Genomic DNA, 12,941 nt, shown 5'->3' on the forward strand with positions numbered 1-12,941 from the left:
TCTTGCACCTTTCCGAGACGACGTTGGTTAAGCTGACCGTAGAAGGACACAAGCACTCGCGCGTTTGTTAAACTAGGTACACTGTTGGCTCCTTGCGCAAACCTGCGCGCGATCAGCGCGAAACGAAAATGTCATCGAGCTGTGAGCTGCGTTTCTTCTTTTGTGTCCGGTGGGGAGGGTTTTTGGTCGACCGATCCACACCGAACAACCAGCTTCCGGAAGCTGCGACAAAACCCACGAAAACCCTCCAATGAAGAAAAAGCGGGGACGGAGGACGGAAACCGCATAAGCACACTCGATCGGGATAGTACACACTTGATCAAACCTTTTAGTTTGGGCGGCGCAAAGGGGAGCATAAACACACAAACACAGACATATGGGGGGAAAGCACAAATGTGAAAAAATTAAAAGAGTGTCGCCAACCGATCCTTGACTCGGGCCGTCTCGGAGGGGACAAGTAGCATTTTAAACAGAAGCAGGGAAGAAAGGAACACCTTAAAGACACACACAGCTTCGCAGGAGATGCGATTGAGATTGTGAAACACGAAAGAGGAATACAGGAAGACCGAGAACGTGATTTGGGAAAGCAAAAGAAGCAAAAAACTGCACACGCCACTTCTCCACGCCTGTCGCGAACTGAAGCGAAAGGGTTGAAGGGAGGAACAACGACAAAAAAAACACCAACAAACCTGTTGTGTGCTTCACGCGCGAATTTGTGACTTTCGCGAGAACACTTCGCGGAAATGCGCGTGCAACGTTTGAAGCGAAACGTCCAATTCGAACGAAGGCTGACACCAAACTGACTTGTGTTTATTGTTGTTTTTTCTCCGGATCTCTCACATCTCTCAGAGATTCATGAGCCCGCTCACGAACACATTCGCATTCCGTGCATGTGTTTTGCACCAACACATTCATTCCGTGTACGCACACGAAACGGGAAAATAAGTCTTTACTAGTGTTGTATAATTCCGATTCAGATTCATGAATCGGAATGATTCTTTGTGTTTTAGATATTCATGAATCTTCGGATAAGAGATTCCCAAAGCTGAGGAAAAATGATGGTTCAAAAATGGGTTAAGGAACCCCCTGTTTTTGGTCGCATAATCTACGCCAACGGAAGAATCGTGGAGATTCGTGACAGATCCATGAAAGATTCATGAAGATTCATTAAGGCTTCGAAAGATTCATTAAGTTTTGAAGATTCGAATCCCGAAAGATTCATGGATCCATTTGAATGAATCTTAGGAAAAAGAGTCCTATGAATCAATCTCGCCAAAAGATTCATTAAGCACAACTCTAGTCTTTACCGGTTGTATCGGCTAAAGGTCATTCTCTCACGGGAACTCGATTTTGGGAGAGGATTTCAAGGAAGGCTGTCAGTTCAAAACAAATTCAAACCGCCGTTGCACAAAAATAATTACCCAACTGTTGTTGTTACTATTTAAACGTATAGTAAATAAGATAAGGGCAGATTCTCTAGTGCCATACAATGCTTACAATTATCGCCCCCCCCATATCGACTGGACGAATGCAAAACGTGTGCCAACGGGATCATTGTTCTTGGTGCAAAAAAAATCGAAAACAATTCATCCGTTGCATGCTTCACATGCATCTGCAGCTGCTCCTATCGCGCAATGCAACCATACCTTCTTTAATCGCATCGTTTGCAACAGAACCCGTACTCCTCATCATTTTTCTTCCTGCCCGCTTTGCCCCGTCCATTCGATGGCAAATGCTGTCAGGAAGGCAAACAAACACCGATGGAATCGAATGCGATGATAGCAGGGACCGAAAGCAGTAGTGGGTCAAGATTGCACTGTCCGGGCAATCAAATGGACGTCCGTTCGGTCGGTATTGCCCAAACACCGATTCGTTCGCGAGAGTTCAGTTCACTACACTGATCCGTGCACTGCAGGTAACCAGCTCCGGTGATCCGTTCTGGGTGTACCCAAGTTCTATTCTATCACCAGCGTGCTCAAACGTCTCCGGGATCAAAGGGGTTAAACGTCTGATCTCCAAAGGCGGGTCCGAACTGGAGATCTTTTCGCCTCCGCGCTGTTGGTAGTATTGTCGAGCTTTGGTCGGCAACAGGACCCACCTCGCCCATCACGATATCGTTCCATATCACTCAGAGGACGAACGCCGAAGGCTTCAACCACGTGCCGTCTCTTGTTGGAGCTTCGAAAAAAGTTTCCCGGGGCAACACTGGTTTAAACCCGATCACGACTAGAGTGCTCTTTGGACAGTAGTGAAACCATCGATTAAAAGCAAAATAAAGTGAGGAGCCCTACGATCGTGAACATTCCATCCCTAACGGAATCGTCGTGAGTGTTTGTGTGTGATTTTTACGCGGGTGGATTTTTGTGTGATATTTTTTGTGTACCTGTCCCCGGCCTATCTGTCCACGAGCAGATCGCCCTGTCCAGTAAGGTAAGATGTCTATGGTTTGGTCTCCATGCAACGTCCACCCTGTCCTTATTTTATTGCAAACTGCACGGCGTGCACTTTAACCTCTAGGCCTGGTGTGTAGTCGTACTGTAAGTCAGTGTTTGATTTAATTTCAATAAACTTTCTCCACGTTGATAATCTCTGAACTCTCCAAGTTGCACGCGGTCCCTGATAGCAGCAATTGAATGCATTCTTTCACCGAATGTGCGCCTGTGTGTAACTGATGAGAATTAAACCAAAAGAAACATTCTTTATCACAATTCCTCCGCTTTGAAATGACCGTGCGAAGCTCTGCTTGCAGGCAAAAATAGCATGATTGAAATGATTACGGCGGACAGCCGATTATTATTTATTGAAAGCTGCCTAATTTGTATGCCATGCAAATGTAGGAGTATCAAGTACCGGCTGCGAAGCCGCTTGTAGTAGTGTAGACAATTCTGACCGATTGGTAGCGAACGATGATGGCGATTTACTCCCCCGTCCAGGGCCCTTCCGTCGCCCTATGCTTGCATGAGAGAACTCTAACCTCGCTTATCATCAGTATATTGTACTGCAGGACCGATCGATACGATCACTTTCGGGTCGCTCGGTTGCCACTAGTTGTCGGAGTGCTCCGATCGGATCTGTGTGTCGTACGGGAGAGCGTCCTTTGGAACCGGCGACCACTGTGCAAGGGCGTGTAGAGCCTGGAACCTGGACCGATACCAGAGCCCAAGGTTCCAACCATGGGAAAAGCGAACGCAGTCAGTGCGGCAGACGAGCAGGTGAGTCGCGGAGGGCGGAAACAGAGCTTCGTTTCAATCTGATCGCTCCCGGCAGACATGTTTTGATTTGATGTTTGCCTCTGATAACACGTTGCCGCCTTAATACCACTTGTCCCTTCCGTCCTTTCCGATTGTAACCGCGACAGGAGATCGCCGAAGCGCGAGGTTCCACCCTTCCGGATATGCTGTACGATGTGTTGGCGCGGGCAGCGATTACTTCCATCGGGCAATTCGTGTACAAGCGCGTCGACAATCTGCTCTGGACGGTGGAGAAAACGGCTCGCTGGTCCCTGCCGCAGAATCCTCCGATCATGACGGAAAAGACGGCGGTCACCGAAAAGGTGGCGGCCGCCGCCGGAACCGAGGAAAGTGAAGACGCGGGAACAAACATTTCCGGTCCGCCACTGATACGGCCCCTGCCCTGGTTGCTCTTCCTCCCGGCGCTGATCGTACTGCGTCTGATCCGAACGGTTCTGTCGATGGGCGCGAGAGCGATCGGACGTGGTCCGGTGCTTCCGGCGACCATGGTGGGTTTTCTGCAAAACAAGCGACGAAAGCTACGCGCCCTGAAGTATCGCGGACAGCGACTGCAGCGTATCTCTCGGCTTGAGGTGTCCTCGGAGGAATCTCCACAGGGGATCGCTTCATCCTGGCTTCAGCGCATTATTCTGCCGCTAAAGATGGTCATCTGCACCCGGCCGTACCGGGCGACGGACCTCAACTCGGACGTGGCCCATGCCGTGGTGTTCCGTAAGGATCAGCCTTCGACTGCGGCACAAAAGCGATCCGTGGCCGTGTCGAAGAAGCGCAACCTGAACCAGCGTGAAGCCGAGAGCGACGAGGAGGGGGCCAGCGATGAAGATTCATTCGAAGATGCCGGATACAAGGAGCTGCTCGATAAGTACGCTAACGTTGACGATTCCAGTTTCAACGTAAGTCGAGCATAGGAAGAACCATCTCCCTAGTGGAACTTATTTCACATCTATCTCTTCCTTTTCTTCAGGTGGACGACATCTCATCGCCATCGGATGACTCCATCAGCTCGCAATCCGATGCTGATCCTTCGCCCAAGAAACCTACCCTCGAAGCGGACAAGAAGTTGAACGGAGGAAGCCAGCAGGCTGCGGTTGCACCGAAACCCGAGACTCTAAAGCGATCTGCAAGCGAACATAAGAATGGTATCGATGCGTCAGCGGGTGCTTCGAAGAATTCTACTAGCGCCAAATCGATCAATCCACCCATTCGGTCTCAATCGGCTGCTGACTTAGGTAAATCAGAAGTTCAACATCAATAGTAGAATATGTATTAATGCATTTTCTTTGATTGACATTGTAGAAAAGGGAAACAACGCGCAATCTTCAGCATCGGTCGGAACGGACGGCAATAGTAGTGCGGCTACCAGCAGCACTACGACGCCTTCAAAGAGTATCCCTAACCTAACAAGCTCGCCGGAAAACAATGAAAACAAACCGATCAATCACAACATCCCCGGGGTAGTGGCCGGCCCGCCCGTAAAGTCCCCTACTCCGACGTCACTGAAACCACTGGCCAAGCAATCGCCCACTATGAGCGACGTCCGGAACAGCTTCCAGCAGCAAAAACAAACCGCTTTTGCCACCAAAGCGTCACATTCTGGTGCAACGGCCCCACAACAGCAAATGAATCAACAACAGCAGCAACATATGACCAATGGCGGGAAAAGTCGCAACAAGAAACCATCAACGCAGTCTGCTGCTTGAAGGCTCGAACTAACGGCAAGAACTGATGCTGGGAGATCCTTATGCTGGTCATTCCTTTTTGGGGAGAATTCTTTCCACCGAATTCCCTACTCCTTCTTTACGTGGCGTTAATTTTCTTTTTTGTTTTGCAAGTGCCTTTTGGAAATGTGAATGCAATGGTGTGTTAGAATATCATGTGTACTATGTATCGTAAATGTTTCGGTAATGTTTAAAAAGGGTCTTCTTTACACGCTCGGGAGGCGCTTAGCCGATATCGTTATTGTTAATAAATTTGCCTTCAGTGCAGCAAGGTTTTATTCCGTTTCATATCAACTCTAGAAGTGTTACATTTTCTTCCCCCCCCCTTCCCCCTATGCGTCAAATTGTTTTACTTGTTTTTAAAACTTTTTTGTTGTCGTTCCCACCAACTAATTATACCCATCCGAAGCCGGAAGCCGGGAGCCGGGAGCGGGAAAGGATACTTTTAATTCATAGTAACGGTTTGCAGATTCCCCTGCAGATTCGACACTGCATTCTGGACAAGGGCAGTTACACGACTTCGGAGAGTCCGAGTGAGCTCACAGTGTGAGTGAGTGACGGAAAACCATTGCGCATGAAAACGGGCATCTTTCTTCATGTGCCATGCCGTGGATCACATGATTGTGTGCGAGAAACGGCATTGAATCGCGTAGTCCCGGAGCGAGCTTGACAGTACTTTTGTCAACTTTGGGCTGGAAAGTGTGCGGCCCCAGTGCGGACAGTCACGGTTCATCGCGCCACGATGAGGAAAATTTACAACATTTCACAACATTGGAGGCACGGCTTGATGTGATGTGAAACCGTATTCTGTGATTATGCTCCTTGTAAGGGTCGCTTGTGCGTGTACGTGGTTTTCCATTTTTAACAGGCGTGGTTAGCATTCCACAGTGCTTCAATTGTGTGAAACTGTGAAAGAAAAAGTGTACCACCCTTCCATCCATCCATTAGACGAGTGTCAACTAAAGCCAGTCGCTAAATCAATCGTTAAGTGGAGCTTCAATTTCACACCCTTTTGTGGATACAGCGTAGTAACGGTTCTATTGTGCCTTATTGCTCCGAAAAAATACCACGCGGATGTCTATCTATGTGATGGTGATTGTGTTAGTGGAAACATTATACGTTTAAGCATATACACGATAAGCAGCCCCAGTATGTTTGCCCTCAACCCTCTGCATTGCACGATGCACTCAACATTTTATCAATGAAATGCGAGCATAAGCAAAGGTGCTCATGCAAAAAAGTGCTTCCAATCGGTTCCAGACTTAACCCGTCAAATAATTCAATTTTCTTTCGATTTCGTGAGTATTTTAATTTCCGTACCTCATTCCTCAACTCAAGCCAACCGATGGAGCCACAATCAGCTCGGCTATTGCACTTTACGAAGCTTCACTGCACGTAGGTCATTTACTGCAGCGTGATAACGAGCCCCAGCGTAACGCTAGTAACGCTTCAGCGCGTGGTTTCGACGTCTCCCCGTGATAGCCACGCTGCCAGGCATTACTTGTTGGCATCCCCCAAACCGCAATCCCCAATCGATGCCCCTGAAGGGCGCCCTTCCGAGAGCTGAGAGTGTGTGAGTGAGTAGCGCGCACGCGTCCCGGCGCAACAACATGAAGTGCCAGAGGGTGAGGTGGGTCGAACAACACAAACAGAAAATACGCGAGAAGACTGCTGGGGAGGCTCAACATTGGGGCTTTTCGAACTTTACTTGAGGCCAATTTTACAGCACAGTTGTCATAGCAACGTTGTGAACTTAGCATGTGATGCTTCGTTGTTGTGCTTAACAGAATCATCACCATTGTTCACCGATCGCTTTGGGCGCTTCGATTATCAGAAAGACGCTAATACGCGAATCCGGTTTCGTACTACGCGACGCTGTCAAAACAATGGCAGGTGCGGTGAGTTCCAAGATCGCGCGAGAACAAAAGAAAACACACGCGAAACCGTGAGCGAAAAGCGCGATTCTCTTGAACCGCCGAGAGCCGAGTGTGTTCTTCAAACGGAAAACGCTTCGATGGTTTTAGTTGAGATCGAAACTGGGAACCGGATGGGACGCGCGTCAGTCCGCGAGCTTGTGTTTGGTTCAACCCCCCAAAACCACCACCTTCTCCTCTGTTTTCCCCCCGGCCGTAGGGGTAGGAAAGCACACAGACGCAAATTGTAAGTCACGGCGAAGCAATCATCTATGACCCTACGGTGAGCTTAAGCATTCCGTTTTACGTGGCACACGATTTTCGGTTGCATTAGTTCACGACTCCCAAGTTGATTTTCTTCACTCTGACCGTGTACCGTGTGTTTGTGAATGTGTGAGTACTTGTGTGTGCTGTCAACATCGACCGATTTGTCGATTGCCCTTAGAATTATTTTGGCAAATTTTCTTCTCCTACCAAACGCGAATGGTTCCTTAGAAGCTTCCAAGAGTGTGCGCGCCTCTCTTCTCCGGGAGTTCGTTGCGTGTGAATCACAACAAGCCCGACGTGGGGCTAGTGTGCGTTCGCTGTGGAGCATTCTCGACCGGCTTGACCTCGCGACGGCAACATCAAAGTTTTCCCCTTTTTTTTCTTCTATGCCGAGACACTACACTTGCGTTCCTCAGTTTACTGTCTGACGGATGACGAAGATTTGTGGGGGTTTGTGTTTGTAAAACAAACATTACAGAGTGCAAAACAAATCATCTGAAAGCTGCTGCCTGATCAACGATAGTTGTGTGTGATTTGTTATCGGTCCGGACACAATCGGTGTCGATTGTTGATCTTCGGCAACCGTGACCGGTGTAAACCTATTTTTAGCTGAAGCAGTGTAAGATGTGTGTGAGAGATGTGAGAAATGGAATGCTTCCAAGCGCTAGTGACAACCATTAAATGTGGAACCAGAGTCCCTAGTCTGTATTGAAATTTCTTTATACTTGATTTCTGTTTTTAGCCCACTACTGAACGAGCACTGAAGCATTGAAGCAATAGAGTTTGTGACCATATTGTTCTTTTATAGTGCGAAGAAAAGTGAAACAACGAAGGAGTACATAAACATGAGTGCAACTCGAGGTTCCTCACACAACATTCAGATAAGCGAACGTCTACAGTAAGAAGGTATGACTTCACGTTTACTATCATCACTTCAAGAAGACATTTCTGCGAGTGGAAAGAAACTGGTTTATTTGCTGGAAATCCCCAAAGTAAGGTCCAAACGAGTGACGCACACGAGATACGACCTGGCTCTAGGCGTTAAAACTTATTCCATCGTTTCACTACTCGCGGCGTCTGGGCGAAATGCGAAAATAATTGGAATTCGCTCATGCCTTAAAGTTTGCATGCCCGAGCTCAGACCACCACGATGGCGTCTCGCGGGAGACCACGAAACCGGAACCACTCGGAAACGTACTGGCTTTTCGGTACGAGCCGCGGCCACCACCGGGCTTCACGCAAAAGCCAACGAAAACCGCCCGAAAGCGTCCGTGGCGGTGAGGTTGACAAAATAATTACTTGTCCACCTTCACTCCTTCCACCTTTAGTATGCCGGGACGTGCCAGAGCACGCGGGATGGGTGACATCCTGCTGGCGCCAGCGAGCAGCCTACGGGCTATAAAAATGGCGAACAACCGGAGCGACGACGCCGACGACGACGACGACGACGAGGACGATGATCCCTGGTCCGTGGAAATCCTTACAGAAGGACATTTTCCCCAGAGGCCGGTGGGCATTGTTGGCATATTCAACATTTCCACGTATTCGTAGTTCGGGTTTCATCAGCGGGAGGTTAGCTCCGCCGTGGTTCCGGTTAGTGTTGAATGTTTCCCTCACACCCGAGATTACGGCACACGCAACAGCGGATTCGTTAATGTGTGTTCGTGCCGGAAAGTATCTCGTGCAACGCACATGGACCACGGGGGCCGGTCTGCATCATCAGGTCGCATGTATTTCCCAATTTCCCTCCCTTCCCCGAGAAGTCGTAGATGCGTGACGAAGCCGTGAACGCTTTTTTTTCTCACCCGTTGGATTCATCGTAGAATCATTTACGATATTCCTCAACATGCCAAGGAACCCCTCTTGGCAAGGTAGAAGGAACACGAAACATAAACGAAACAATCTTTGGCGTCCAACGTTTCGGGTCGAACAACAACCACAGAGAAAAAAGACCTCGCATAATTAATCAGCAAAACATTGATTTTTGCTTTGCTCCCCTTCCGGCAACTGGACTGCTATTTTCTCCCACCGGGAAAAATAGGCTACGTCGTTTAGTTCCGTCGGTTGGCGGCTTGAAACGCGCCTTTTTCGTCTTTTGTTTCGCTCTTCGCTTATCCGGGGGAATTTGTCCGACCTAAAACAGGCTGCCGCTACGGATGTTGTTGGCTCATGTTATGATGTTTTGTTATCGATTGCTGTATGCTGTTATGTTCTCGGGCGTGCTATAATTATTACGACCAATTTTTTAGTTGGCACAAGATCGTGATTTACCCGATTTCTTCGTCGTTCCTTTTCTTTGCGATGCAATCAAAGGCTGTGAGCACAATCCAGAACGCAATGGTGGGCAAAATAATTGACATAATTGAAATTGAAACAATGAGATTGCCATCATAAACTTCCTGATAAAATCCTGGTCACAGAATGTCACACAATTGCCTCTCGAAGTCCAGAGTTCCGCACATCAGTAATAAGTATCACGTTTCAAAGTGGATTCCGCGTTTCCACCGAACTCTGATGGTCTTTCATCAGTTGGCGCGTTAGGTGGGGCCAATTATTGCGCGCCAGCACCATCTCACTTCACCAGCGAAACCTGATATGTCACGAGGAAAGCAATAGTAATGATGTCGTTCACGTTTGCAAGGCGACAGAGCGATGGCAGGAAACGGACGGAGGACGATTCGTCCGAGATTGGTATTTTACATCTAATCTCTTTCCGGTTCCCTTTAATCAGACTCATCGCAAGGACGATGGAAATGCCATGGTGATGAAATACCATCCGCTTCGAAATGGACGCGGGGGGCAAAGAGGACGATCAGATGCAGAAAAAAGCAAGGCACGGATAAAAAGAAGCTTTCTTTCACCAGCGAAGCAGATAAAAAGCAGACCTTCTACGGGAAGGAAAAGACCTGGTCGTTACTAACTCGATTTATGATTCGATTTACTCCAACGAGCGCCACCTAGCTGGAGCCAAGAAAATCCCATGTATCACTTACCCAAGAAGCAGAGACACGCATCGTAGGACATTTTCATCCGATGGATAACGAACGGAGAGTAGAAAAAAAGTACGACCAAATGAAAATAAACCGAAGACGACGCCAGAGTCACGCGCTCGCTTTCACGTTCGTTCGGCCGTTTGGTTGGATTTGATCTTTCGTTTCCCATTCGAAAGGGAATCTATTTCTATCGGAGATCGAGGCATACTGCGTTTTTCTTTTCCTTTGCTAACGCTCATTGTAATGCCGCCATCGAAATGTCCTCGGACGGCGCAGGCCGGCGTGGTTCGAATTGAAACGGAAAATATGTCTCCGGTCAGGGTCGCGCCATGAGCATAGGCGATTTGTTGCGAGCTCACACAATGAAGAGAAATAAGAAGGATTTCCGATTAATGGCGAACGATTTGTTGCTATTCCGTTTAACAAATTTAAATAGCTGCTGCTTAACGGACGCTAAAACAAACAAAAATCCTTCCCGTGAAGTTGAAAACATAACATCGCAAGGATAAAAAGACGAAAAGTTTGCAATTTACAATTCAAATGACAGTGAGCATCACAAAATGCTTCTTCTGGTTGGTTTGTTAGTAACAACAACGTACTTTTCTCTTCGCTGTCGACAAAAATCCATCCACGCCCGTGTTTCGCATTTGTCTCGGACATAACAGGAGGCATAGTGGAGAAGGCAGGGCCAGTAAATGTGTTACTCTTTCTACGCGACGCGCTTCTGTGCATCGATTTTCCTCGTCGCGAAACCTTTGAGCACGACGTCGCTATCTGCAGTCGGCTCGTCGAGTACTCATTTAAATGTCGCCAAAAATTAAACTATTCTTCCCCTTCGTCCCCAAATTTCATCTCTTCACTTCTTCCCCATAGTCTGTCGTATGGTCGATAAATTATCCTACATTATCCTACAGCTTATTTAATGACCACGTTTGGATAGCTGCCAGTCTGAACAATTGCTGCGATGCAGCTCTCTGGGACGTGTGGTTTGCTTCTGTCGCGATCGAAAATGTCTGGAGGAATTATTTACCCTACCTAAGTTATTATGCTGGTTATTGGGAGCAAAAATGGTAAACGTTTACGAAACGTAAATGAAAGGTTTTACATTTGATGGTAAAACTTAAAAACTAGAGACAGCCGCCGTAAAATAAAACGTCATTATGGTTTGTAGACTAAAAATCAATTATTGAACCGATCTTCTGGTATTTGTTTGCCAGAAGAAAAGTGTTTAACGTCATCTCCGAATGACATTTCGTTGACAATTGACCGTAGAGAGTATTATGTTTAGATTATCATTCATGTTCAATTGAAACATTAATTTTGATACTCACACAAATTGATGCGTTGCACATTTTCAATTATCTTCCCCACGTGGAACAGGTGTTTTCGCGAATTGGTTCAACAGAATAGAACTGTATTTGATAAAATAATAAATGCGCCTTGGACAATAAACAGGTTGACATATAAACAATCGTCAAGTACGAACAACCGTTTCGTGTCTGGCAAACATTCCGGTTGGGCGTTTCAGCATGAGTGACTTTGACAAATGGGCTCCCCTTCTCGGCGGGTTGAAAAATGGTGTCAATAAACCAAATTTGCAACTGTTACACCTTGCGACTGGGTTGACACACAAAAAAAGCATAAAGGGTATGAAGAGTCACGAAAGTCGCAATGTGTGGATTAACCCTTTGGTGTAAAGTATGAACACATGGAAAAGTTAAATTTTCTCCTTTCGTGAGTAAAACGACAATCCGAAGGGCGTTTGGATTGCCAAGGGATAAATGATCACCTTCGAACAACCGTTTATGATAGAAAGTACACAAAACACCACGACAAAGTGCAACGTAAAAATCAACAACACTCTCTACAGCAATTCAAACGGTACTAAGGTCCATTTTCCTTTTTCTTTTACCCCTTATGCTATCGCTAAGCTGTGCAGCTCCGTAACCAGGCGGTTTCCAAACTTCAATCAATGTTAGAACCCAGCAACACACAGCTGTGTGTCTGTGACGAGAATACAACACCAGAAGACAAATAGCACAAGCGAACCGAAGTCGGACACAGCACTTCCGCCAAGAAAAGGACTTCCAAACTAAACTTCGAGAAAAGCAGAAGCACAAAACGATGGAACGAATCGAAAAAATACCGACACAATAAAAACATCTCAACGGCAACACGTTTTTTGGCCGTGCAGTCGCACCAACACCCACTTCGAACCAACAAGCGCGGACAACCGGAACCAAAACGTAAAATCGAGGGAAGGGAAAATGTTCGCCCTCGAGCAGAGCCTAACCGTTGTCGCCTCCGCTGCCTTCCGAGCTGCCGACCTTCCGGCGGTCCTTCCGAGCGATTTACCGACCGGTTCCGAATCCGTGCAACAGTTCCTGCCATCGGTTTTCAGTTAGTCGCTCCCGCTAGTGGCGTGCACACACCGGTATTCGCTCTTTTTTTACGATATTTTATTGGAAGGTTTTTCCCAACCTCGTCCCCGTTCGCCAAATCAGGCACAACGGCTCGCGTTTGCCACCTGCTTTCCGCTGGCAGTGGATTTGCTTTGAATTTCCCATTCTCACGCACGGCCGAGCGGAAGGAAATTGCGTGCAAAATGAAGTATCCCTACGCGTGGGCAAAGAAGAAAGCAAAAGTCACCGAACGAAACGAAAGCTAACCTCGCGTGGAAGATCCATCCCGACCAGCCGAGGTCGAGCGAAAAACTCATTCGACGAGCTGATAAATACCTCGTTACAAGCATTTACCATCAGCCGTCCTCGCGTGTGTGTCTGTGTGTGTGTGTGAGTG

At 47.6% G+C, this 12,941-nt stretch overlaps 1 protein-coding gene across 1 annotated transcript; it reads left to right on the forward strand.

Moving 5' to 3' along the window:
• The first annotated feature begins 2,993 nt into the window (after positions 1 to 2,993).
• On the forward strand, positions 2,994 to 4,976 carry LOC131283118 (uncharacterized). Its single transcript, XM_058312695.1, has 4 exons — positions 2,994 to 3,212; positions 3,359 to 4,144; positions 4,216 to 4,480; positions 4,548 to 4,976. Exons 1-4 carry the CDS (start codon positions 3,174 to 3,176, stop codon positions 4,949 to 4,951), a joined length of 1,494 nt encoding a protein of 497 aa, XP_058168678.1. The 5' UTR covers positions 2,994 to 3,173; the 3' UTR covers positions 4,952 to 4,976.
• Positions 4,977 to 12,941: the final 7,965 nt, after the last annotated feature.

The sequence above is a fragment of the Anopheles ziemanni genome, chromosome 2 (assembly GCF_943734765.1).
Source record: "Anopheles ziemanni chromosome 2, idAnoZiCoDA_A2_x.2, whole genome shotgun sequence".
In the NCBI taxonomy this organism is placed as follows: Eukaryota; Metazoa; Arthropoda; class Insecta; order Diptera; family Culicidae; genus Anopheles; species Anopheles ziemanni.

Excerpts from the sequence above, each read along its gene's own strand:
- LOC131283118 (XM_058312695.1), top strand. The coding sequence starts at position 3,174 with ATGGGAAAAGCGAACGCAGTCAGTGCGGCAGACGAGCAG. Across the intron at positions 4,145-4,215 it reads TTGACGATTCCAGTTTCAAC|GTGGACGACATCTCATCGCC; the intron begins GTAAGTCGAGCA and ends CCTTTTCTTCAG. Across the intron at positions 4,481-4,547 it reads TCAATCGGCTGCTGACTTAG|AAAAGGGAAACAACGCGCAA; the intron begins GTAAATCAGAAG and ends TTGACATTGTAG.